Source organism: Dermacentor variabilis, chromosome 5, assembly GCF_050947875.1.
Source record: "Dermacentor variabilis isolate Ectoservices chromosome 5, ASM5094787v1, whole genome shotgun sequence".
Lineage (NCBI taxonomy): Eukaryota > Metazoa > Arthropoda > Arachnida > Ixodida > Ixodidae > Dermacentor > Dermacentor variabilis.
In genome coordinates, this window is record NC_134572.1 from 103,492,127 (window position 1) to 103,519,943 (window position 27,817).

General features: G+C 46.8%; 1 protein-coding gene and 1 non-coding gene across 2 annotated transcripts in view; both read left to right on the forward strand.

Moving 5' to 3' along the window:
- LOC142583003 (ATP-binding cassette sub-family G member 1-like) overlaps positions 1–27,817 on the forward strand; it is a 72,339-nt gene that overhangs the window by 19,066 nt on the left and 25,456 nt on the right. Inside the window, exon 2 of the mRNA XM_075693217.1 lies at positions 9,733–9,855. Within this exon, the coding sequence (XP_075549332.1) occupies positions 9,733–9,855 (123 nt within the window). The remainder of the gene's footprint in view (positions 1–9,732; positions 9,856–27,817) is intronic.
- On the forward strand, positions 19,337–19,521 carry LOC142583775 (U2 spliceosomal RNA). Its single transcript, XR_012828652.1, has one exon. It is a non-coding gene; the product is annotated as a U2 spliceosomal RNA (small nuclear RNA).

Consider the following 27,817-nt stretch of genomic DNA (forward strand, 5'->3'; position numbering starts at 1 on the left):
ATGTTTTCAGCCAATCAAAGAGGCCATAGCAGCCCTCAAAGCCCCGCACAGCTGGCATGGTGGTGAATGAAACGATGTGGTGGATTTTGACACTGCCCCGGATAGCAGCCACGGCATATCGAAACTGTTATTCGGAAGTGAGACCTGCTACCAGATCTATTCTCTGCCTTGACAATGACTACGACATTTCCAGGTATAAAGAGCGAACACATAGTATTGAACGTACGAGCATTGAGGTACAGTGTGCTTCAACGCATTTCGCGTTGCTACGAACATATCTATACACCGATCGCTCTGTAACACGTGCAGTGTGAGTTTCATCAATAGGCACTACTATCCTCACTTAGCTGAGCAATAGGACCTACAGCCGCTGGCTGCACTGCGTGAAGCTTTCAACAACATCTCAAAACCAGCTAGGCAAAGCCTGGACCATCTTTATATACTCACGTACAGTCGTGAGCAAAAGTAACGGACCCCTGCGAGTGCGTATCGAAAGGCATGCCAGCACCACTTGGCGCCAGGCCGTTCAAGCTTGTGTGTCGGCAATTCCGGCGCAGTACGCCAGTGCTTTCCTATATATTCGTCGAAATGGCATGAGGGGGACGTGCGTCTACACAGACACCGCTCCACGCATGATACTCTGGCGTTTCAACTCAAGGTATTTTGCCAAGAATAGCGTAACGACGTAGACACTTCCAGGTTCTTTTGAATAGTTGGCTCTATCGAGATGGTGCCAGCTTTCATAGCATTACATTCACAAGGACGGCATGATATAACAAAGAGCAATTCGCTGTACCGGTGCTGGTCGCTATATTGGTGACCTTGCACACATCATCATCATCACCATCATCATCATCAAAAACATTTATTGGTCTCTGCAGAATAATTTGATGTAGTCCGTCAGGGTCTTCTTGGACGCGCTTGACTTGGTTTATCATCGATGGGGTCCTTTGTCAAGGGCTCCAACCGCCTCAGCTTCCCTGCGTACTCGCTGCACGAGACCAATTTGGTCCCCGCCGCCGTCGCTGGCCAGCAGTGCCTCCCATTGCTCTGCCTGGATTTATGATTTTGGGGACTGCTCTTATAAGTTGGCATTCTCATGCGGTGTGATACAAGGCGGGCCTTTGACCGCACCCCGGGCATTTAGCTGCACATCTGGTGGGGTACATGTTACTCAGTAGGTTTAAGTTGGGGAAAGTTCCTGTCTGGAGCTGTTTCCAATCAGTGGCTTTCGCCCTCGTGAGTGATTTATGTGGGGTAGGATATCGTATCCTGGTTCCCTTGTACTTGAAGCCGTAATGTAATGTAATGAAGCCTGTAATGGAAGCCGGGTCTTCATTTGGGACAGACGGTAGACCTCCAAGTGTGCATTCTTCGGCTGCTCGGATTGCAAACTGACGAGCCACCCTCTTCGTTCCCCGACATTCCTGCATGTCCTTGCTCACAGGAGCCTCGAGTACACGTGCCGTTAATTCGCTCTTGCCTTCGCACTGTGCAATCTTTCCGACTTCAGGTCTTGTTTTATTTTTGTTTCCCCCTTTCAGCTTTCGCTTCCAGTGAGGTCGGGAAGAAACGCGTGGAGAAACGCGGGGCTGCAGCCGAACCCCACGTGTTCTCGGCGTCATGCAAACGGCCACTGCCTGTAGACGTAAGAGCTGTCTGGAGGCAACGAATGCTCGAGATTGGAAGCCGCGTGATACGAATACGGCAATGAGACAAAGCCAAAATATGTACCCGCGAGGGCGCCAGCTCCCCTTTTATCGGTCACTCCATATCCTGGTGCGCCCTGTTGGAGGTTCCGCACGTGGTCTTTAGAAAGCGAGAAGTCCTGTTTGTATATTCGCCCTTGCAGTTCAACGTGCGCACACTTAATAGCGCGGTGGCCTCGGCTTCGGGAACGGGTTGGCCGCGACACAGATGGTATTTCTTTTTTGTTAATGCTCTTACTGAGATTAACGAAGTGCACGTGTCTCGCCTTCTTGCAGACGCGCGGCACTGTTGGGATGGCGCGTGTAAGCTATGTTGATGGGCCGACATGAAAGTGTTGCATACATTAGTTTTCTCGTGTTTATTTCCCTTTTAGTTGCGCACCGGAAACATGATTTCACTGACCCTGTGAGAATCGGTGTAAGCGAAACTTAGGTTAGCCGGTAAGACGAAACCGCGCGTCACGATAATGGATGCGCAGCGTATTCTTGCGACGAATGCGTCCCACAACTGCCCCAAAGCACGACGGTGGGCCTTACCGTAGCCCAACACAGTATCATCACCGATGAAAACACCTAACTTTCGGAAGCCAAAAAGCTTCGCGAAACACGGACATCTTAAGCCAAGTGTTTTCCGCCCAAAGCCAGCCGCACAGGAAAGGCATGACTTTTCGTGTTTGTATTTTCCATCCGCCGCTAAGTGACGTCACTCAGGCGATGCGGGAGCCTCCCAACTGCATCGCCAAGGGACACCACCCTTTCGTGCGCGCTGATTCTTCTTTTTCTTTTTGCTCAAACGACGAAGCTGCCACCATGCGCAAATGATTCCTTTAATTGTTGCGGCTGTAGCCAAAGGCATAGAATCGCGCTGATCCGGCTGGAGTACCCACTTTCGAGACCCGCCGCCGGACTCGCTTGCTTCATATTTAACTGTGGCGAAGCGTCTATTCGGCGAGAACTCACCAGCGGCTGACTGGACCAGCCGAAACCATAGGTTGGTGGTAAAGAAAGCTTCGCTTCAAAATCAACCTGAGTGCGCTTGTTATGCATTGCGAATGCACACGTGGATGAAGGCCTGACGACGAACATGAGCGGTGGCACGTAATAATGACTCCATAAAAGGGCAAGTCGAGCGTTCAGGCTCGCGGAGCTGTTATGCCGAAGAACGCTCGAGACGCCTTCACGCCGCGGGTGCTGTAGCAACTGTTGGCGCCGCCGCAACCGCCGCCGTGTTGTCATGGTATCGACACGCTTGCCCGGCCGGCCCGCGCGTGGTGTGTTTAGAAGGTCGCTAGAGACGCGCAGTGCATTTTGCTGCAAAAGCGACGAAGCCAAGGGGACGCAACGTCGCGCTCCGCTGAACCGTCGTTGCCGATGCTGGGCCAGCGTCTATGGCTCCCGCTCTCGCCACGAGCGTTGTGCGCGCACAGATTGGCGTGTCTGCTGAGCAGCTATATGCATACCACGCTGCGGCGCAGGTGCTCACGCTGGTCTGAGTGCAATGGGCCGTAAATTGTAGAGTTTAATCTAACTAATCCTCTCTTTAGGTGCCGAAAGAATAGGAAGTTGGCGTTGGCCGAAGATAAATTACATAAAGAAATGTAAAGTTTCAGTGTCCTGCCTGTGGCTACCAGGTATCACTATTTTCAGAATTCAAATAAAATTTAATGCACATGTGTCAAAGGTAGACCTTTAGGGAGAAAACAAATAATTTTATATATATATATATATATATATATATATATATATATATATATATATATATATATATATATATAATGAAAGCCAGAGGGACGGGGTAGTTGCGGGCCTGACTGATTGAAACATGATAAATATAGAATAAGATAACCTATTATAAAGCTGTGACTGACATCTTTCAATGATAAAGACTTGTCTTGAGATCTTCACTAGAAGAATTGACCGCGGGGTTCTTTCTCGATTGGAAGATCCGGATGTTTGTCAAACGCCGGCTATTTTCCATTGGCCTCATCTCGTGCACCGTCCAGATGCGACGGCCGTAACACCGCCAGTGAAGCTCCTAACCGCGCCAGTGTTCCGAGGCGCCTTCAGCCCAAAGCTAAGCCTTGCTATCGCATTCAATCATCCAGGAAAGAAACAACATAAGAGAAGCTATAACGTCACGTTTTTGAAGCCGGGAGTGCAGCCATGTTAGTAAAAAGACGCAGGACATTGGCTTACTGTCAATAACAAACTAAATCACGAAATTCAACATTAACCTACTACCATTACTTTGGATGCAAGGATGGAGCTTCATAAGTTTTCCTGAAGGTGTCAGAATTTTGCGTTCCACTCGTCCTCAGCAGTGACGGGGAGGTCCTGTGGTTGACTCTTCACAATCGAAATGTCGCCTATGCCACTTCTAGTGGAACGTAAGGACCTGCGAGTGTAGTATACAGCTGGGTCCCTAATCTTAGAAAAGAGCAAACGATGCATTGTAATAGCCTTAAAGGGTCGGTCTTACTCTCTACTTTGAGGGTTTAAGATAGGCTAATGTTATATACCTGCGCCAATACTGACCAGCAACGTATGCTTAAAAGGTAAGAAATCAGCGTTTTCCCTAACTTTCGAAAGCATTTCACGAGTCGTCGTGCCAAAAGTTGCTTTTCCTATTCATTTTTACCTCGCTCCGGTAAGCGCCCAGCCCGAGGCGTGCTGAACAACCCAGTTCGGAATGAATCGGTGAACTCGTTTTCCAACGAACTTCTTCCAAGAAAGACGATATGCAAAAATTCAACAATCCTCGCTGAAGAAGGTACGGCGTGGTTTAAGTTTTACGACGGTACCCTCGAATTTGTCGTATCTTTCCACCTCGGGTGGGGGAGGAGGCAATAAAGACCAGCTCTTCGGATAATCGGCGTGGTGTGCGATTATTCGCCTTTGCCCGCGAAAACGAAATCGCCGTGTATCCCGCCATGCATGACGACCAACTCTCGCTTCAGTGGTTGCGAAATCGGAATCGGCTTGCTATGAACGTCGCTAGAGCTTCACGCTTGACTGAGTGTCTAGCTACGAGCGCGCTGGAAAACGTGCCCGTTCTCAAGAAGGTATAAGCCAAAAGGTGCGATGCCGTGTTTCTTCGAACCGTACCAGCAGATAATGACTCAAGTGCAGAAGCAGACCAAACGTTGTGAGTCAGCGTGCGTTGCCATATGCTAAATTCAACGAGCAAACACTGACTGTTGTATTCACTTTCGTTGCAAGAAATTGGGATTTCGTTTTTCACATTATCATAACCGGTGATATTTTGGAGGTCTCAACTGCTTCCTCTAACCCAAGAACAGCGCACCGATGCCATACGCATAATCTGAGAAGGAGAAGAAATTGTATTTTCTTAGTTTTGGGGAACGACTCCACTTTCTTGCGTTTCTCAATAAGCTCCCCCTTCCTCACGCCTTTCGTTCTTTTCCTTTTTTTTTTGTTTCTTCTTGCAATCACGCCCTATAGGCACTTTACTTACTACCAGAAACATATGCATGTGCAGAATTCCCGGTACAACCAAGTAACTGCTGTTTTCGGTAAAAAAAAAAAATCTTGGGTTTTACGTGCCGAGGATATGATTACCAGGCACACCGTAGTGGGGGACTGCCGATAAATTTCGACCACCTGGGGTTCTTTAACGTGCACCCAACGTACGGGCTTTTATTTCTTTTTCATCGCCATTAAAATGCAGCCACCGCTGCCGGGATTCGATCCCGCGCCCTCGGGCTTAGCAGTGCAACGCCAAAGCCACTACGGTGGGTTGCCTTCCGTTTCCGATCTGATGAGATCAGCCGTCGTTCGGGGCCGGCGAGAAACGCTCCCGCTAACCTTGCGTCACACGCTTATCGCTCATGGGCACCGAATACACGTGTACACACAAGCTGCGGCGTCCACACGGCCTCACACGCTCTCGCGCCTCCATTTCCAGCCTCGTCAAGGTGTCCGTGGACGAGAGCTTTAGACAAAATATTACCTATGTCGGAAGTGACGGAGGCCCCGTATTGCGTGGCGACGATGTGAAGGCTGAAAAAAGCTTCGGGACACACACGCCCAACGCAACTGTTTGCGCGCGAATGCTTTGGGTCGACGTCGACAGTAGAGGAAGTCATGAAGGCCCCGTTACTGCACCACAACTCTCGCCATTCCACTTACTATTTCTGTGAGAAGTCAGGTGTAACTAAAGACAGAGATGGAATGCAAGACGGATGTCGCTATGAAGTTCGAGCACCACGACGTGGTCATAGGCGATGCAACCAGCGGATTTGCACACGACGCCGTTGCTTGCGTAACAATCTTTCAACGCCGGGAGATGGGGGGGGGGGGGGGGGGGTGATGCGCATGAGTAGACATTACGGATTTTCCTAGCTTGAGCTTTGTCCCAAAACCTTCGTTCGAAACACAGATACAGCGTTTTATCGCTGCCATGTTGTGTAGCTTTGTTCTCTGCGAGCAAATGGGTCACACGAAGTGTCTTCTCCGCTGGTGGCCTCACGACGCGCTCCGACTATTAAGCCTATCTTTCTCAATCGCCGAGATTCGATCTCCATCGCATCCTCACATATCGCAAACGGGAAAGTTCTCCAGGTCGACACCCGCTGTGATGGAGCGCGAACAGAATGCGCGATAGCCGGTGTTGTCGACGGAGCTTCGGGCATCGAAAACACACACAGTGCGTCATGTCCCCTTCACCCTTCCTGTCTTTTGACCTGAACTATCGTCAGGACAATGAATGCGACGTTAGTCCTGTGGGTCGGCGTTGGCGACGCTGGCGACGGCGAACACACGGCTAAACTAGGGAACTTGTACAGGTCCCATTAGGCACTGAGCATTTCTACAGGTTCGTATATTGCAATCGGTGAGGTCATGCTTGTTGCACTTATTGTCGAGAGTCTCAGGCTAGAATTAAACAATATGCTGGTCACGTTTTCGGATTCTCACAGTTTACCTGCACGCATTCTCTTCTTTATTTATTTTCTGAAACCCCCTTCCTCCAGCTTGAATTACTCTTTTTATTATTTTTTCTCCTTTCCTTGAATCTGTCAGGAAAAAAGTACGGAATCAGCCTTGGTGAAATACAACCTTGCTACTTGTTTTTCACTGTTGTCATTGCATTCAGAACCTCTCATTCTAGGAATATGAAAGAAAAAAGCAAAGCAGTGGCGTACCCAATGCGTTTGAAGTAAACAACCTTTGACTGCAATGAAGAAGCCAGAATCCCAAATACAAACGTCCTCTTGTATTCTTTTGCATTGCCCACGCTTCTCAACGTTCTGCGACAATGCACAATTTTCTTGAAAACCTTTTTCCCGAGTCGGTATAACCAGCGCCGACAAGCCTTAACATACACCTTCCCACACTTCCGATGCTTGCATGACGCTGTCTCATTTCTCGTCAGGCCCGTTTACCCCGACTAAGAGTGTTTTCTCACCAAGACCATTTAGCAAGCATACGAGACGACTCGCGAGTAATTTTTGTCCCTGTCACATTACAATGTAGCTTTTTCAAATTTCTTAAAGTAAACAAAATGAGAATACCGATTGAATTCTCATGGTAATTAAATGAACTACAACTAAATTTGATGTGCACATATTGTTTAGGTTTTGTAAGTCAGTTCCCCCTTCAAAAGCGATGCTACTTGCTTAATATCGCCCTTCTAAGTGTCTTAGTGTCGTGCTGTCGTGCACAATATTTTAGGTGCATTAGCGCAGGCTCTTGGGCCAGTTGGTGAATGGTGAAGTCGAAAAAGGGGTACCAGCGAATACACAAGCACGCGTACACAAGAAAAAAGCTTTACACACGGGCCGACGATGGAATCCGTCCGTCCGTGTCTAACGCCTTTTTCCTTGTGTACGCGTTCTTGCGTATTCGCTGGTACCCCTCTCTTCAAGTTTACAATATTTGCGGTATTCTTGAAACTAACCTCTAAAATCGAATGAGAAACCGCAAAAACATTTCTTATCGTGAACTGCGCCCTGAACATATACGAACGCGTAATGCTTCAGAAGAAGCTCCACTAATTCGGGGCCAATAGGGATTTTCCTATTTAAATACACGTTACACGTACAAATGCTCTCAATGGACTACCTCTGAACTGATTTCCATTAACTTTGTCGCATTTAAGGGAGAAAGCCAATTCTACGAACTGTATAAAGCAGAATTTTGATTTCAGGCGACAAGCTCTTAAAAAAATATATTGCCAATAGTCAGCAACATAAGAAAAAAAAAGGATACTGATATGCGTGTGCTTGGCGCTCACGTGATATCATGAAAAATCCGGGAGGTTGTGCTTGAACCAGCGTAATCTTGCTCCATCCCAGGCACTGTGCAGTAGTGGCTGGAAGGACTTTAGGCTCAAGGTGGCTGTTAGAAAAACTTGGCCAGTAACAGCAGAAATTCTTTCTTTCCTTTTTTTTTTTTGCTTCAGACGTGCAGCTTTCCTTTTTGGATCTGGCCCAATGAAAACACGGCTTTCTTTTTGACTTGGCGAAACGTGGACGCGATCTTGTGCTCGACCAAGAACATCGTTAGTGAGGAGGAATTGACATTTACAAGGCAGAAAAAAATAGGAAAGAAACTACCTCCTTTTCTCATCTCTAAATACATCAGAAGTCATCTAGGGAAAAAGCTTTGTGTAATAAGAATTTTTTTTCTATGTTTGAATGTCTCCTATATTACATATGAATTGCAAAGTTTTTCTTTTTTTGTTGGCCAGGCTTAATTGCAATCCGCTTTTCGATTCTGCAGACGACTTGACGAAATATTTGGCGGAGAATGCACCGCTGAACGATAGCAGAACCCGCAGTGAATGAGTTCGGGGGGGCGAACTTACAAATGTTGGAAGTGTCAGTCATTCATCGGTCGCGTAATATTTTTTGCGAAACCTTGGTTTTATTTATGCCGTTGCTAGTGCGGACAGTATTCTCAGTCCACTTCCGCCACTTTCAGTCTATCTGTATCCTTCGGCTTCCTTACATCGCGTTTGAATAATAATAATAAAAACACTCGGCAGCCGACGTTAAAACGATGGGCATTCAAGCAATGTTAGCAGCGACACACCTTACTGTCAACGCCAAAGCGTGTCAAGCGTGAGCTTCGTACTGCAGCCAGCCGTGCTTCTTTCTCACGCTTCTCTCTGAACAGGCAGCGCTATCTGATGGTGCGATCGCGAAGTCTGCGCGAAGTCCGCCTCCTTCATTGCGTGGCCTCTGAGATGCGTGGTGCGCCGTGCATCCGCGCTGCGTGCTGCGGCCGGGCTTCTCTCTCTCTCTCTCTCTCTCTCTCTCTCTCTCTCTCTCTCTCTCTCTCCGGACACGCTGCGCCATCTAGCGACGCACTCGTGAAAACAGCGTGGTGTCCCCGTTCCGTTTATATTATTTTCCTTTTTTGGCGTGGCCTCCGGGTTTATCTGTGCACCAGTGATACCTGAGAATTATGGCGAAATCTGCAAATCGCACCGGCGCACTCCGGGGCACCCCGGGGCGACGATGAGTGGATGACACGACGCATTGGGGCAGCCCGGTGGCGCGTACTGGTGCGATTTGCCGAATTCGCCATTAGACTCTTACTGCACACGAGCACTCGTGGCACAGCGCTAAAGCGTCGGTCCACTGTGCCTGAGGAACTCTTGTGAGGCGTGTTCGCTTTGAGGCCAGCACCGAATAAATTTTAGAGGAACTTTTTTCTTTAATTGAAGAGGTGCGCTAAGAGGCTAGAAAGGTGGTGATACGCAAAGTTGGTGAAGTAGGCTCAGAAATATAATCGTAATAAGTAATCATTCCTGAATTATTACAGAAGAACATGTTCTTCAGCGGTAGTGTTGTTCTCTGGAAACTGCTTCTTAAATAATGAAGTGCATTTGTAGTGTGTTCAAGCTGTGAAATCGTCTACCAATCAACGTTACGCAGCAACTGCCTCGGCTTCGGGTGACGACTAAATTTTACAAAAGTTGTGCAAACCGAACTGCGGTACAGAGGTTTCGACGTTGCAGAACCAAGATAGCTCAAGGTATTTATTTTATTCTGTGCAGTAACTGTGGACGACCAGCGGTCGATAGCGAGCTCCATCGACAGCAGGGCAAGCGGCAGCCGGAACTTCGAGAACATCAAAATAGAATGGAAGAACCTGCGGTTCAAGGTGAAGAGTGGAAAGGGTAAGCGAAAGTGATTAATTGAACATTTCTGGCATGAATGACTGGTTACGGAGTGAACCATAGGTATTATAGTTTCTAAATGCATTATTATTATTATTATTATTATTATTATTATTATTATTATTATTATTATTATTATTATTATTATTATTATTATTATTATTCGGTTTGAAAGCAATACATGTACACGATTTAGACGTGCAGAGGGGAAAATAAGGCAAGGAGAATCCTCGTAACTACCACAGGAAGGGGCATGACGCCTGCCTAATCTTCAAGAAGGAGAGGACAGAAACATAAAAATTGAAGATCGGAGGAAAGGGCGTAAAGAGGAAACAAAGAACAATATGACACATGGCAAAGACTAAAGCAAATAATTGAGAAACCATAGAGTACGGCAATAGGAACAGAAAGAGACTACAGACTTCTCACTAATTACAAAACAACACGCTCGTTTCTAGCGTACTTAAAGGCAGGTACCCTGAGGATGTGCGTGTGCGCGCGTGCGCACGAACTTGCACACACATGCACGTTTTGGATAAAGCACATGAGTGGGATCCCAAAAGGAAAAATTCGATTTTATCAATAAGTATGACGGAATTAACGGGTTTCAATAATGAACCTTGAAAGGCCGCTAGTTCTTTTCTAGACGACTGAACTTGCGATACATAGCAATGGGCATCGGTGTTCGTGACAACATGCCGCGTGATCGGGTTTTCCTGCCCACGGGGCAAAACAAAGGTACAAATACCGCCCCATAAGGGAATCACAAACAGGTTCCTCACGCCAAATCACCCTGGCACTTTCGCCATGCCCTTCGCGTGACTCAAACTTCCTTCCCTCTGCGCTCATCGGATGGAGGCGCGGCTGGGCCCAGCCAAAGTTACAGTCACCGATCACGCGGTGCTGCGAGATCCTGAGACATTTCAAGGTGCATAAACGGTCAGCTTTACTTTCTTCCTCACGTTGTTTATTATGCATCAAACGTGAAACATGGAACAATACATGCGGGGTGCGCATATGTACAGCGGTTTAGGATGATAGTTAGCTAACGATAATTAAGCGGTTCGAGGCAACTTGAAATGGTTGAAGTCGGGGGGCAGTTGAATATCGAAGATACAAGATGTTGCACGCACGATGATTATTACCAGAACTTTTACATCGACCAAGAAGAAGAGTATTAATAAATTGCTCGTTATTCCTTTAGGATAAGAATTGATTGAGGCCTTTTTCTTGGGGGGAGGGGGGGGGCTAGTCGGATTAACATCATTGAGTCACAACGCTGGAAAGCTATGCTAGACATACGGATGCAACCTGTGCAACGGCGCAGTGTTGTATACCGGTGGTAAGATAAGAAAGCATACGCATACGAGAAGATGCATGATACAGGCGGAGCCATCAAAAAATTATCATTACATGCACCGTTAGATTGGATCGTATGGAACGTGTACATTCGGCGTCCTTCCACGATTCTAATTTTGCGTAGTTACAGCGCCCTCAGTTTTGTTTTTTGTGTAAGTAGCCTTCGACCGTGCAAGCTTATTTATTCGTCGCTATAATGTTGCAATAATTCTCAAGAACATTCACTTCCATTCTACCTGCTCAGAAACACCTTTACCGAAATGCAAATATTGCCGTCGGCCTCAGTTTCTGCCAGTATGGGCATCATTGGACAGGCCTTCCCGTATGCTTTGTGCTGCGACCCTTCCTTAATCCGGTGTTGAGGAAAACATCCACAAACACCTTGAACAGCCGCTGTTTGTTGTCGCTACGAGACAGGACAAACATGTGCGTCATATGTGAAGGAAGATGCAGGTGGGCTGTTTCTTTAAAGGTGCAACCTGTTTCTTAATAGACACAGGAAATTCATGCGCGCGCCTTCACTCACTGTCACTCACTGTGATGCAACTGACAAAGCATCATGCAGAAACGTAGATGGGGGAGTTGTTACTTGGCGTTCTGTTGCATTGGCTGCATAAGCAGAAAATAAATATTGCACGAGAAGTCATGGGAAGAAAGAAACAAACGAGACGGCACACTGACTGGGTAAAACTGAAGGCTTACCGAATATTCATGGATATACAAATATTAGTGCAGAATTCTACAAAGATTTTTCTGGTCAGATTCCATGATGAAGAAGCAGCTTTAGTCCCTGAGCAAATCAAGGTGAAGAAACAGAGTTATTTTGCAGCACGTACGGGTTCCTTGTTTACACTAAGGCAAACAAGACCTGTCGGTCGTGCCAAGATGATGTGCCAAGATATGATGTAATCAGCGGCGATAGCAAGTAGGTTCCCATTTGTCTTTTCGATGTTATCGGCCGTCGTTTGGATCAAGAAAGATTCTTTCAGAAGCCGTGTCATCATATCCTTTTCTTTGCCCATGACGGCGGCGTTATCCCAATCGATGCGGGGACCGTGACTATCCACGTGCTCCACAAGGGCGTGCTCGCCTTCTAATTGTTCTTCAAAACAACCCTTTCATGAGTCGCCATTCCGCAACTGTGGTTCCGGTACGTAAGAAAAACCCCGCATAAATCCTGCGTATCTCGCTCTAAGGTTAAAAACCGTTCTCGCCGCATCAAAACGCGAAACATAATTCCGATTTTCTTTCCTGGATACGATTGTCAACACACCGAACGACCTTCCCGGGATTCTCGCACTTGCCTTATAACGTATCTCCATAAATTCTATGCGACCGGAGTCACCATAGGCGGGCACCGTTAGTGTGTGCGAGCTCCCGTGACTTAGCATTCGCTCTTTTTTTCTTCTTCCTTTTATTTTTTTTACGCCGGCTTCTCTCCACGTAAGCAAGGGAAAATAAGACCGGGAAAAATTCCGAACCCGAATAGGTACGGACTTGGGGCAATGACGATTCCGTTCTTTCCATAACGCGCATTTGGTAAGATCCGCCACAACCGATTTAGCAGGTCTCGGCGCGAGTCGAGACTAGTAGGTACGGTGGCACGCGAGTCGTTGGCTGACGGCAGTACAGAGCATAACCTCAACAAAACCATCAGAAGAAAAATGTGTTGCAACATCTGTGGCCGGCCCCTTACACACTGTATAAACACATATTTAATGCAGGAAGAGATGCGTCAGCGTGGACCTCCCAGCAAGCTTACGGCTTCACTGCTGCTTTTGGTCTGCACTTATAGACTCATCATGCTTACCGCTCAAATGTTCGTGCCTTGGACACCAGGCGCGAAAATAGCTAGGCATACATGGATGTTAATTAATCGCAGATAACAACTACCACACTGGCATGTAGTCTCCTGTGTAATGCCCAGCACGAAAGCTATGTTGACTTGTATTACTTGGAAGCAATGTGTTTCGGTGCTATTCCCGCTACATGGCTGTCCTTCGTTATTATTTACTTTAGCGGCATGAAAAATAAAACAATGAGCTACTGCACAGGCTTGACGCTTGTTTCTACATTATTCAGTATGTATATCGTATAACGCGTTGATTGTTCGTTTTTCATATGCCATTTGTTTTAGAAACTGCTAGTGGTCATGTTAAACGCAGAACAAAAATTGTGGCTAATGAGAGGCTTCAGCTCATATAAAAGTTGAATATGCAAGACAAGTTATGCTTAAGAGAACGAAATATATTTGTTACATGTGTTGCCTTGAGAGAGAGAGAGAGATAAAGAGGAAAGGAAAGGAGGTTAACCAGATATCAGTCTCCGGTTTGCTATACTACACTGGGGATGGGAGATAGGAGTTATAAAGAGGACAGAGAGGAAAACGTTAAAGAAACACGTTGTTGAATTGTGTTGTGAATTGTGTTGCCTTGAATTTCATGTTCACGTCATGCATGTAAGAGACGACGTGTTCTGTAGCATCGTCAAGGAACATTCAGTCGCTTCTGAAGTATTAATAAGATTCTTTGTTAGAAAGCAAAAAAATTAGGTCTGTGTTATATGTTTGCGTTGGGTCTCAGCTGTATAACCAAATTAAGTTTAATAATCATGTGCTTCGAATCACTTTGATAGTGGAATACATCAAACATAAGTTTAGAAGATTTGATCGGAGCGCTACTTTTTTTAATGGCGAAAACTGAATTTGAAGTAGACTTCTGCCTCTGAATTCAGCATTGCTTCTTATTTCATTTTCAATGCATGACATTCCACAGTGCAGTGAACATTCGGGCCAAGCAGTGGTCGAGACCCGAATTACATTTTAACAGCTTATCAATTGAAGAACATAGGAAAGTTTTGATATGAACTGCATCGTCCTAATGAACTTACAGCAGAATTCTAATTTTGCGCGCACAAAATACACAGGGCGCAATTTCTCTGAAAGCTTCTTTTAAGCTATCGCGAAAGCTATCATGAAAACTTGGATAATTTTTAGAAAATTATCCTGCTCTCGAATGCACATCTCTCATATTTTTGTTCCATGAGCGCGCTTTTGAAATCCGGATGTTCTGGCGAAGACAGCCTGGAGCGGTTTGTTTTTTCAATGGCATTGCCTATGTAACTTAGCTAACACTGATACAGTGTTCTTTTTCACTGTTGCCCGATGCTTGACAGCAGTGTCGCATTCTCGCACTAATTGAGCCCACGTGTAAGGGCCGAGCCCCTTCTGGTCCTGCAGTTGGCAAGACACGCAACTACACGTGTTTGTATAAAAAAGTTTGGGAAGACGACCTGCAGGAGAGAACGCGGAGAGAATAACGAAGTCTTAACCGAAGCGTGTTTGAGTGCCAAGTCGTTAACGTGAAACATTCGCGAGGGCCGCAATAAGCAAAGAACAAGACAAAACTGTAGAAGAAGACAGTTAAGAAAAAAAAAGGCAGTAGCCTTGTCTGCGCTATTCGGATGGCTAAGCATGCCTAGAATAAGCAAGTCGAGCAGGGTGTAACCACATAATGAAGGTGAAACGTTCGTTACGCTAAGGACAGCTTCCTTAACTTAACGTTCCGCTTGGCTCAGTCTTGCGTGTGTGACGCTTGTGTATTGCTTGCTTGAGAACAGAACCTACTTGAGGCATCGCCTGGATGCTCCGTCCGTGCGTATCGGTTTTGAGTGAGATCGGAAATACTGTCGCCTAAGTTTTGATGATTGATATTTATGAAAGGCATGTGGAGCCAGGTACTCACGGTGACGAATGACATTTTATAAATGTTTGTGTACAGTTGGCATCAGAAGCTCGTGAGGCCCGTGCTTCGTGAGGCAGTCACCCAGTTTTTGCTTGCAGTCACTGAAATAGGGCATAGTGCAGTTGTCAGTTTGGGTTAGACCTCACAGCAGATCATAACTCCGCGCCTCGTGTCACGACTGTAGAAATATTTAGCCTCTTGTGATATCAAGTGCGCCGTTAGCTTTTGACGCGGACCGTACGTACAGCAGGAGAGCGTGCTAGCGTACCAATGTCAAAAAAAAGTGTTATTGTTACAAACAAATTACACCGGAATCTGCGCGTTAGTGCTCACATTCTCATGTGTACGTTACTGTGTGGGTCACGGTAACGCAGAGTCAAAAACCTATACATCAAGATTGAAGTGTGTTCCACCGCACTTGCTTAATGAATGGTTGGTATTCATGATTCTGCTCGCTAAATTTTGACGTGGGCTGCTCACATGTTCTAAATAAAGCAACTACGAAATACAGTACACTTATTAATTACTCTGAATTTTAATCGTTTCAATTTTTATAACGCTAAGTGATTTTTAATATTTGTTGCACCCGTTTCAACAGACCCGCGTAGTATTGCATGGGGACCCGACGCGGCGACTCAGTCACCACAGCGTAGCGCTGCTGACCACAAGGTCTCGGACTCGGATCCCGGCCTCGGTGGCCGCATTCCGATAAAGACGAAATGCAAAAACGCTGGTGTGCCGTGCTTTGAATGCACGTTAAATGGCCACAATCGGTCAGAATTATCGGTCACACTGTGTGATAACCCACTGTGAGGGCTCGGGAAGTTACATGCCACGATTTAATTTAGTAGTGAGTGAGCTATGGGGGATCTTTTAGAACGTTAAACGTTTCTTGGCCAACGTCTCATTTTATTTCGCGTGGTCGAGTGGGGAAATATCTCGCATTTTATGTCAAGTGTGTCCAAAGTTGCTGCGAAGCGGAACTGTGGCCTTTGCAGAGGAGACAGAATATCTACAATTTTGTTCCATGTTTTGTAAAAATCCGATGCTCTGTCGGGCTTTCGTAATTGCGTTCTCCTTGAACGAAAATGCGCGTCAACGAGGCTTCCGAAGCCAACGGCCACTTCGAGGAAGTGCCGTTCGTCACGATCGAACCGACGCCTTATGTCGGACATTCCATGGCGCTTGCATATCATGATGCCGCTTAGAAACAAGGAAACTACAGCGAGGTACACGACTTGGCAGCCCGAAAAAAACACCGTCAGTCTTAGCGGCTAAGCCTCTCCTAGCCTACCTCGGGTGCTTATGACCAATAAAAGAGAAGGAATAAAAACAATCGAAAAAGGACATCGAGTCCTTACGGTGCAGGAGTCGTTTCGTTCACACGCGTCTCAGTTACAGCGCGCTCGATTGACCCTTTCGAAGGTTCTTCGCGAGGCGTTCAATTGCACGACTGTATCGCTCACCGTACATCTCCGTTTTCTTTTTTCTTTCTCTCGTTTACTTTTCTCTTTGTGAGCATGGCCGGCTCCCTGTATCGGGCTTTCCCTTAAGCATACATATTCATAGCGCGCGCGCGCTTTATCGTAGTCGCATTAACGTCATTTAGACGTCGAGGCTGCGGGAGCGGCGCGTCGATATTTGCTGCCCCGTCTTCCCGGTGCAAGTGCACCCGACTTGGCACGTTTCTCGAAATTGTTGCTTGCGCTCCTCTGATGACGAGGAGGCATCCGCTTTTCTTCGTCTTTCGAGAAGCACTAGTTCGCTCCGCGTCATTTGTCGTTGCGTATGGAATGCTAGCAGGAAAAAAACAAAAAGAACGTCACCGGTGGTGCGTAGGAGTGCACCACAGGCTGTAGAAAGCCGCCAACCAGAAATGCAGGCTTTGCCATGGTTTATTTTACAAAAAATAAAATAAAATAAAACTAGGTGATGACGTGCGTACAGCGCAATCCATGTGATCAGATTCACGTCACGTTTTGACCGAAACCTAAAGTGCAGCTGGGATTACTGAGTTGCCCTCAAATGTGTGCAACGAAGACCTTCCGAACAAGTAAACCCGTCATATCCGTTATACAGCTTACGCTATTGCTACTGTCCGTCCGTCCGTCTCTCTCTCTCTCTGTCTGTCCGTCCGTCCGTCACTGTCTGCCTGTATGTCTGCCTCTCTCTCTCAGTCTTTATGTCTGTCCGTCCGTCTGCCCGCCTCTGTCTGTCTGTCTGTCTGTCTGTCTGTCTGTCTGTCTGTCTGTCTGTCTGTCTGTCTGTCTGTCTGTCTGTCTGTCTGTCTGTCTGTCTGTCTGTCTGTCTGTCTGTTCGTCTCTATCTGTCTGTGTCTGTCTGTCCTTCTCTGTCTCGACGACTTCGAAGCATCTATATCGTCGCGTTTTCTGTCTTTGTCTTACAATTTTTTGCGTTTTATGCAAGATGTCTAACATCTCTGAAAATATCTCTGAGTCTATATCAGCCTGCTTGTCCATCCCAGGTCCATCCTGTCGCTCCAACTTTCAGGCTTACATACCGGAAAATTTTCTGTCATTCGCGACCGCATTTGGCATGCCTAAATCTTTGTTCTTATGTAAAATGCAATTTACGGTCCTGTGTCCAGTATGCATTAAACGTTTTAGTTAAAACGCCTTCGTATACCGGTAAATCTTGCACAGCGCTTTTTGCTGCGAACACATTTCTGAGTACAGGTGCAGTTTGTGCTGTGTAATGTTCCTGAAACACCACTGATCAAATTCAACTCACATAAAATTGGATTAGTTATTATCCCGTACTGGGACAAGAGTCAACACAGAATGTCGGTACAATATTTGTAATAATGTTATCACCCGCCGTGTTTGCTTAGGCTCGTTCGCACTTCTCTCTCATTCCTTCTCTCTCTCACCCCTTGCTCCTCCCCCAGCACAGGGTAGCCAACCGGAGATAATCTCGGGTTAACCTCCCTGTCTTTCCTTTGCCTTTCTCTCTCTCGCCCTCTCTTCGCACTTGGCCAACACGACACCAATTTCGGTCTGCCGACTGTCGGCGACCGTTTCGTCGTGTCGGTGCCTCTGTCGCACTGTACGGACGCCGACAATCTGCCGACGCTCGGCGGGATGCTCGGCGTCGGTACAGTGTGACAGAGGCGCCGACACGAAGGAAAGAACGCTGTCGCCGACAGTCGGCAGACCGAAATTGGTGTCGTGTTGGCCTAGTGTCAATGAGCCTTTAGTGGCTATGGTGTTGGGCTCCTAAGCACGAGATCGCGGGATGAAATCACTGCCACGGGGGCCACATTTCCATGGCGGTTAAATGTGAAAACACCCGTGTACTTAGATTTACGTGCACGTTAAACAACTCCGGGTGATCCAAATTAATCTGGAGTCCCCCGCTATGGGGTGCCTTATGATCATATGGTGGTATTGGCAAGTAAAAACCCACAACTTATTTCTCTTTCTTTTGTGTGTGTGTGTGTGCGGCTAGAGATCTGACTGCTGTTGGACGCTTCCTCATCGTTGTTCACCAAAACGACGAGCTGCTACAACAGTGCTTAAAACAGCTACCCACTTCGCATTTCCTTGCAGTATGTCGCCAATATAGTTCCTGGGGCCTAATGTCACTCGTTTATTCTCGTTGTACACAGCAGGGCTAATCACGTAGAAGAAACTATCCCTCTGATTATAGTTACAACGTCAACCATTATTTGAAGGACACGTGCCAGCCTTAACTACTTCGCTCCAAGGATATAATTGAGACAGTCCACTCAACGTTTCTTGCTTTTCAGCATATATTGAGCAACCAACCCTTGTGGGTGCTGCTGTATTAATCAAGGAAAATTGAGAAAACATAACTCACAAACCAGGAAAATTGCGCTTTGTACTTAGAGCCGTGAAAGTTGAAGTGGTTGCCACAAACAATTAACTTATACATATGCTAGAGGAAATCTGTGCGTCGTCATCAACGCAATACGTTAGATATGGATGTCGAAATTTATATCTACATTTTCCGTCTAGCATGTAGTTAGCCTGTCGCGTCTGTATGTTTCTAATACGTTCCCTAATAATAGGCGTTAATTATTGCCTTTATACATTTCGTTGCGATCGCTCGCTCCGAGTCTGCATAAAAAAAGTGCTCTGTAGCCCGGCGGGTGTTGCCACTTCCATCAGGTATTTCGAATGATAAATAGTATAATAGTGTTACTGCTCACAAGACTAAAAAAAATCAGGTGGGATTCCATCCCAGGCATTCCACGTGGGAGGCGAAGACTACTATTGTGCTAAAAATGATGGCATAGCCGCTTATATATATATATATATATATATATATATATATATATATATATATATATATATATATATATATATATATATATATATATATATATATATATATATATATATATATATATATATATATATATATATAGTGTTTCAGCTGCAACGCCTACTTTGTGGGGTGGTTCTATTTGGACCCAAATATTAAACTTACTTTTGGAAGTTGGCGGAGTGCTTGAAGCCTGCTTCACCTCCGCCTCGGGTAGGCCCGGTATTTCACTATCTCCGGGATCGGCGCACACATTCATGTTGCCTGTACGGACGTAAGCCGGCCAGGGTACCCCTCCTGGAAACGCATGCGGGAGAGGCATACGGGGGCTAGAGGTAAAGAGCTTCGCTGTAAAAAAAGACGGACAAGAAAGCTCACCTTCGCGCATCCGCGGCTGCACGGTAATGAGAACGTAAACGCTCCTGGCGGATAGAAGGGATTCGAATTGCGCTACGTACATTTGCGCATGCTGCCTCTGACTCAGCAACTTCGCTTAACAAAAGGCTCGGTATAATTTGTGCAGGCCCGCGCTTTCGTGTGTGTGTGTGTGTGTGTGTGTGTGTGTGTGTGTGTGTGTGTGTGTGTGTGTGTGTGTGTGTGTGTGTGTGTGTGTGTGTGTGTGTGTGCGAGTGTGTGTGTGTGTGTGTGTGTGTGTGTGTGTGTGTGTGTGTGTGTGTGTGTGTGTGTGTGTGTGTGTGTGTGTGTGTGTGTGTGTGTGTTTGTGTGTGTGTGTGTGTGTGTGTGTGTGTGTGTGTGTGTGTGTGTGTGTTTCGACTCTATGCACTTACATAAAGTTTCGCTGTACATAAAGTTCTGCTCGTTAAATCTGAATCTGCTGCAATGTTTTTTCTCGTTTATTTCTAACGCTACATTTCAATATGATTGCATCGATCCAAGTGGAGGCCTTACTTTCTCGAAGAAACAATAATTGTCGCCACGCGTCGCGCGGCGACAATTAGGCGGTGACCAACGGTAGTTAGGCGGTGACCACCAATTTCTGTTCGTGTCGTAGTCCAACTTGTTCGCCGTTACAAGCACACAGACCGGGACCTAAACCACGACAGCGGGAGCAAATCTGCGCGCGTATTGGTGCACATTCGTCGCCGCGCTTTGGGCTCTTTCGGCGGCAGCGTCCGCCCGACGCAAATGTCTGGCCAGGTCAGATGGGCGGGAGGCGCCAACATTTCTTACGCCGAGCGTCTGGCGATCGTCGCCGCTGCTAAGTTCGTCGCGTGGACGTCTTTAGTTCGCTCCGTGTACTCTAGGCTTAGTGTGCTTCTCCAGCTGGACGTCGTACCTTCAAATTATTTGCTCAGATGTGACTGCCGCTCAAGGTATAGAAAACGCAAGCAACGCGTGGGGCGTAGTTATTAATGTAGCAGCTGCAAGAACTTGGTTGAATGAGTCTTTCTTTCTTTTTTGTTTGAATCAAAGCTTTCGGGAGGTGTCATGGAAGAAACACTTGTTGACCAAGGTATTATTAGCAGCAACGACGGGAATCGACCTTGCGTGCTGTTAGCTTTTGCTGATGGCATCGTGCTGCGACTTAAAAACCGAAAGAAAAAAATTAATCTACTGCATACTAGTTCAGTTGGAATACAGCCCTCACCAGGCCGGCATACGCGAGCGTCTGTAGTTTCGTTTCGCGCGACACATAACGACTAGCATGCCGGTGTCTGCAAAGGCGCGTGCCTTGAGCAAGTCGTGCATGCATATACCGTCGTCCTTAACCGTTCGTTCTTTGTGAACACGCCATTTCTCTCGGTCTCCACCGCTTTATCGTGAAAAGTACTGCACGTGTAAGGTCAAAACGCGAGCACTGCATCTCTGATACCCGTTTCGACAACTTGCAGCTGTTGCCGCGTTGAGGCGTTCTTCTTTAGTGAATAAATAGCAAAGCCCTCCACTCACTGGAAATTTTTTTTTACTTCACTCCATAAACCTGGGTTTCAAAAGGTAATGTTTCCTCCAGGTCGCGTCGATGATCCGGTGCTGCACATTAGGGCGTGCTTTAGAGGGTATAATACTGGCGCATGTACCTATACAGCAGACGAGAGAGAGAGAGAGAAGGGAAGACGGAAAGGCAGGGAGGTTAACCAGACTGAGTCCAGTTTGCTACCCTACACGTGGGGAGGAGAATGGGGAGTGAAAGAGGGAAAGAGAGAGAACTTAGGTGTAGGATGTCTATAGTCGGGCACTCAAGTCTGTTGCCCTCAGGTAGAGACGAGCAGGCACAAAGACCTGTAAGGTGCAATACACTACACGTTGATCCACTTATAATGCATAACTGCTGCATGACGAGTAGGATAATCTATGTACCCGTAGGACGTGTCCATGTGCGACCGAAAACGTTACTACGATGACAGTAAGTGACGTTAAATAAGTGAAATAGACGCATCTTAATTACGGAATGGGTCAATTGTAAGCGAATTTGTTAATACGTAATGCAAACAATAAAAGCATATCAGCAAAGCTCGAACCTGGATACCCATGTTCTGGCACTAGCATCGAGCCTGTCCCGTGACGACGACATCGAACATGTTGTAGGAACCGACGCTCATCAGCCTTTTGCGCATTGGCGGTGTCGCGCGAGCAAGCAATAAAGATTAGAGCTCGCGGGATTGCGCGATGTCGACATCGGATATGCTGACGTCATTGCTTACGCCGTACGAGTATAATGTCTCGGGTCACAGCGCGCGATGCTCGCGCGTCCCGGTCTGAACGCTAATGTGTTTAATGTCCATTAATGTCCACCGACACATCATGCTGAGCGTGAGCCTTATATTGGACCCTGATGATGATTTCACCGTGCAGCTGCGAAATGTAACGCTTTAGGAATGTCAACGTCTTTCGAAAGGCAGCGTAACGTTACGAACAGATGGTAAAGAAAGCATATCGAAGGTTGTGAAAGGCCAGTATACAAAGATGATGTTTGTGCCATTTTGATCGCATGTTATACTGCGAAGAGTATTGCTTTCTTTTTTTTTTTCCAACCCACCATGGTTGCTTGGTGGCTACGGTTTTGGGTCGCGGTATCGAATCTCGGCCGCGGCGGCCGCATTTCGATGGTGAGGAAATGCGAAAACACCCGTGCACTTAGATTCAGGTGCACATCAAAGAACCTCCGGTGGTTAACATTAATACGGAGTCGCTCACCACGGCGTGCCTCATAATCAGATGGGGATTTAGCATGTAATGACTCCATACTTCTTCTTTTTTTACATGTTTAATCAGTGCGAAGTACCAAACGCTAAATTCTGCAAGCAGGGCTGTCGCACTATTGTACACCGAGATAACAGTCGCAGCCATACCTATCAGAGAGGGTAAGCGCACGAAAAACTATCTTACATGGTTGTAGTGGTTGTACATAAGGTAGTGCCTATACAGCGTATAGTGCCTACATAGGGTAGTGGCTGATTTCGGCTTCACCGAAATCAGGTAGAGCGCACTGCAAGGCTGGAACTCTACTCAGTGGAACGCAGTGCGGGCAGAGGAAGCACACGATCGAAGATCACTTACTTTAAATATGCACCAGCGCTCAACAGGAGGAGGGGACGGGGCAGCGGAAGGTTGAATAGCCGGCAAGCAGTTAACAGTATTTTGCCCCGTTTCTGCCCTTCTTATACCTTGTTTCCACAAATCAACGCCACAGCGATTTCATTCACGACTGAATGTGTCCGTTCTGGTCTTCGGCGCACGTTTGTGTCACCGGCACCACGCGAGACGCGTGTCTCAATGGTTGACGAGCCAGCTGCACGGGTTCTCCGCGACACATCGTCCTCGTCTGCTCGATTTGGAACGTGTCCACTGGACAGCCCGCCTCGTCTGCGAAGACACGTGACTTGGCTGTGCTCGTCTGTGCAGGAAAATTTCCCGAAGCTGTTCCCTCTTTCCGCCCTATTAGCTGCAATTAGCGTGCTAGCTTCGCTGTGCCCAATGATCGTTACACGTGCCAACATCACAGTCGTTTCGACCCGCCGACGCACACGTCTATAGGCTCCCGCTGTTTGCAAAGGAATGGCGTGCCATTTATTCTTCTTGTCAGAGCTGGGGGGCTAGAAAGGTTTGAGTGTCTACTCCATGGTATCTGGATTTACGCACTCCGCGAAGATGATAGGTAACCGTTGTAATTGAAATATTGTCTTTACCTCTGGCTAGAGCGAAAGCGCCTGGTGATTTCACAATCCAAAGATGAATGCACTTTTGGCTCCGTGGTGTTCATCATGCATACCCGTCAGCGACTTTCTATAAAGCGACGCGAATCGTACAAAGAAGAGTAAGCCTTCTCTTCGAAAGGAGTCTCGGCCTCAATTTCGAGTTTTCCTCATCCCAAGCCTCGTGGATCGTATTTTCCTCGAAAAGCGTCTCATATTTTGCGCACATCTTTCTTTTATGAAGCAGCTGTTTGTTCAATAAAGCGGATTGAATCTATGAGGAAGGGTATTCAGAGATTTGCCGATAACTTTTTTTTTCATCCCCCCCCATCCCGCTCCCATGTGTAGGGTAGCAAACCGGTTAGGCTACACTGGTTAACCTCCCTGCCTTCCTTCTCCACTTTTTTCTTCCTTCCTTGCCGATAACTTTTCAGCACAAGAGAAACAGATAAATGTTTGTTACTTCACCTTAAATTAGGAGGCAAAGTGCTTGAAAGTGGGATTTCAGTGTCATTGAAGGTGTTTTCAGTAATCAGTGTCATTGCTTCACAGCCGAACTGCATTTGACTATGGTGGTGCACTCTAGTTAACATCAACACTTAGGCAGCTTTTCTTTATGCAGAACTTGCCTAATCTTTCTTATTTAGCCTTTTGGCTTTGCTGTAGAGTCATGGTAGCTTTATCTACTTATTTATTTAACAAAAACAATCATATTCTTTAGGCTTTATTAAAGATACAGAAATGTAACGAAAGCCGATGAATGTTGGTCAGAGAAGCAGCACGGCGCAGCCCGAGACTGCGTCATTTCGAAGGCGACCATGACAAGTAATGAGCTCCAGAACGACGCGCATCAATTTAATATTTATATTTATTTAGAGCTCTGCTTTGGGAGGAACTGTTAATAGAGGCTCTACATACGCTTAACGAAACCTAAGAGAAAGTTATGTTGACATGTATTAGTAAATTACGCTTATAGAATACCACATGGCAACACTTGCGGTGACGGGAGGCCTATTGAAAAGTTAGAAAAGGCGCAGATACGTAATAGGAAGGGCTACGCAGCCTTGAGGTTCCCGCCTCAGCTCACGATGACGTCATTGGCTTGGACGGTATCAGCTGGGGCACAGTTAATTTTTCATCGGTGCAGACAGATGACATTGTATATTTAAAGGGCATAAAGAGTGAGCTTAGCAAATTTGTCGAACATTTACCGGCGCCACAACGGTTGGAATTTGAAAAAAATACTTAAACTTCGTGACGTCGCATTGAGTACTGGCACTGGAGTTTTCGGCGCGAAATGAATGAACTGGAAATTTGATGTGAATTTTTCTCCTTTAATACATCGCCTTACTACCGCGAAACAAGCACAGATATAGTTCTGAAAGAATATTTTATAAATATATAAACTGAACTATCGTTTCTATTTAGTCTTCCTTTAATGTGTTAGCGGGCTTGAGACTTCTCGACCAGCATGTTCCCGTGTCAAGTGTCCACCTTCAGATGCCAGTCACAGCTTGTCAATGAACAAGCACAGGCACAAAGTGTGGAAATCGGGCAGCAAAGACCACGGCGCTCGAAGGAGGCAAGTTCACGAAGAGCAGAAACACCGGCACAAAACAGCGAGAATGCGCGTGGTATGCAAGTCAAGAGAAAAATATGCGCATCGCACTGCCAAATTCCAATCAATGCATCCGTTATATGGCACACTTCAGCCACATTCTTGTAAATACGTTCTTCGAATAAGTATTGTAATATCCACGGCTTTCTTTTTTTTTAACATATCTAAGGGCATTGCGCAACTTTTGCTGTCCATTCTGTGGCAGAGCAACTTAAGTATATACGGACATCGGAAGCGTGCCTGACTACACGCTGTGTTAATTGATGAACTGCATGTTACTATGCGATGAAGCGTTATCTGGCTGTAAGCTTGCTCCCAGTCGAAGGAAAGTCGTGCCTTGTCCTTCGGAAACGTTTTTCTAATGCTGTTCCCGTAATTAGCCTTTGACGCTACGGTAACATTGAGGGAAGTTACGCCGCCGTAAAGATAACATCACGCTCCTAATTCGAAGCCAATTATGCTTGACGTTTCTCACTGCGTCAAATCCCCCCCCCCCCTCCGCTCTCGATCAAAATCTCCGTGAGCATGGTTGACGTAATGTGGGCGCCTGCAGGTTCCTCGTAACGTCACATAGAAAGTTGCCTCGCCCAAAGGCCTTACGGCCTTCAATGCGATCATTTGCGGAGGTCGAGCAACCCCGCCCGGAGACGGGCCTTCCTACCAGCGTCCTCACTTTGTTTTCATAACGCTCTGCGTCACAGTTTATTTAAGTACGCCTGCATATAAAAGAAGACGTAATAATTTCAAGCAGCGACTGTTGCTGTTTTTCCCCCCGTATGAATTGAGAGGCGCGGCACAATATACGCGAGCACTTCGGGTACGCATCAACCTTGTATAGTTGAAACTGTAAAAGCGCACAAAGACGAGAACAAAGAGAGTGCTTGGTCAGGGTGAGGCGCCTTGTCCTGACCACTCTCTTCGGTCTCGTCTTTGTGCGCTTTTACAGCTTCGGCGATGCAAGGAAACCAACTAGCGCAGTTATCCATTCTGTTGAAGCTTGTATATAGAGGTGGCAGACGCTCGCTTTTCGCAGATACACGCACATGTTTTGGAGAAGCTCGCAAACGGTTCGTACTTATTTCTGAACGAATGAATGAATTCCGGGGTTTTGCGTTCCAGAACCACGATTTCATTAAGCGGCACACCGTTGTGGAGGACACGGGATTGATTTTGACCACCAGGGGGTCTTTAACCTGCCGCTAATTCGCGGGACACGGGCGTTCTTGCATTTCGCTCCCATCGATACGCGGCCGCCGCGGCCGAGATTTGATCTCGCGACCTCGTGCTAAGCAGCGCAGCGCTATAGCCGCTAAACCACCGCAGCGGGCGTAATTATTTGTGACAAGCACGCAGCTGCTGGCTTCGGGCACATGTGATAGCACAAGTCCTGCGAGCATTCGAATTTCAAATGATGGGAAGTTTATCGGCCATCTCCACAAAATGTGTATGGACAATTACCGCGGTGTGTCTGGAGTCGACACTATAGGTCTACGGACGTTTTGGGAAATGTAACCCTATGAATGACAAGATGTCCCTGAACGATTGAGTCAGTTTGTATGTATGCCGGCGCTTCGGATCAACAATTCCAAGTCTACGTTTTACCTTCGGTAGATTCGCTAATCCCCCTTTACTTGCCACATTCTTGTATTTATACAATGTGTATTGCATTGGCTCCCATCAGACACACGCACAATAAACGTACTCCCCCAGCCGCGGAAGCTTAGTGGCTATGGCGTTACGCTGCCGCCCTCGAGGTTGCGTGTTCGAACCCGGCCGCGGTGGCCGCATTTCGATGGGGGCGCGCAAGGCAAAAAAAAAAAAAAGACAAAGAAAACGTTCGTGCACCTTACGTTGTGCGCGCATTAAAAAGCCCAAGGTGGTCAAAATTAATCCGGATTAATCAAATGAATCCTTCCACTACGAGTGCCTCATAATCGGACCGTACTTTTGTCACATAAAACCCCTCAATTTGATCAAATTAATGTAAGCGTAGTCCAACGAAAAGTGTAGCAGTTCCATCAAGAGAGCTTCAATGTTGGCCAGGCTGCTGTTTCCTCATAAACGCGTTACCCTATGTGCATTGACTCCTTTTTTTTTTAACATGGCTGTATTTGGGGTGAAAGTTTATTCTGCCATACGAAGAATTCAGGCTTCAAGGACACGGGGAAGAAAGGCAAACGCTGTAGCAGTTTCGTTGCCATCTTTTCTTTGAGATATCGATGGTTTCTTCTCCTCTAAAGGGCAAGTATCTCGAGTACAGCCGACAACGATAGTGGGGGGTACCGACACCCGAATTTGCGCCGGAGGTTTCTTGGGCGAGCCAAACAGTACTTTGCGTACGTTTGAACAGAGAAAACAACACATAACGAGCATAGCAGCCCGCGGAGCACATCTGGCTCAAACAAAGTGAACTCGGTGCACTTGCACCTACGCGAACCTCAAGTGGAAGGTCCCTGATGACTCTGAACGCGAGACGCAATGATGGAAAAGAAGGCGGTACACCCGACAAGATATGCGGCTATCAAAGAAACGATGCGAGCGTCGGAACAAGGTACACGAGCGAGAGAAGTGGTGTGGAAGAAAAACAAATAATAAACGACAACAGACATTACGAACGTGGTCGTTATACGAGCGTCATCAACGGTATGTCGGTGTCCTCTCCTGTTGTGTCCTTCGTGCGTGGTCCTTCGCTGCGCAAAGGCGAAACTTTGTGTCTTCGCAGAACAAAAGAAGAAAAAAAAATGTGAAAGAACTGTGCGTTTTCAGAGAAGAATATTGCA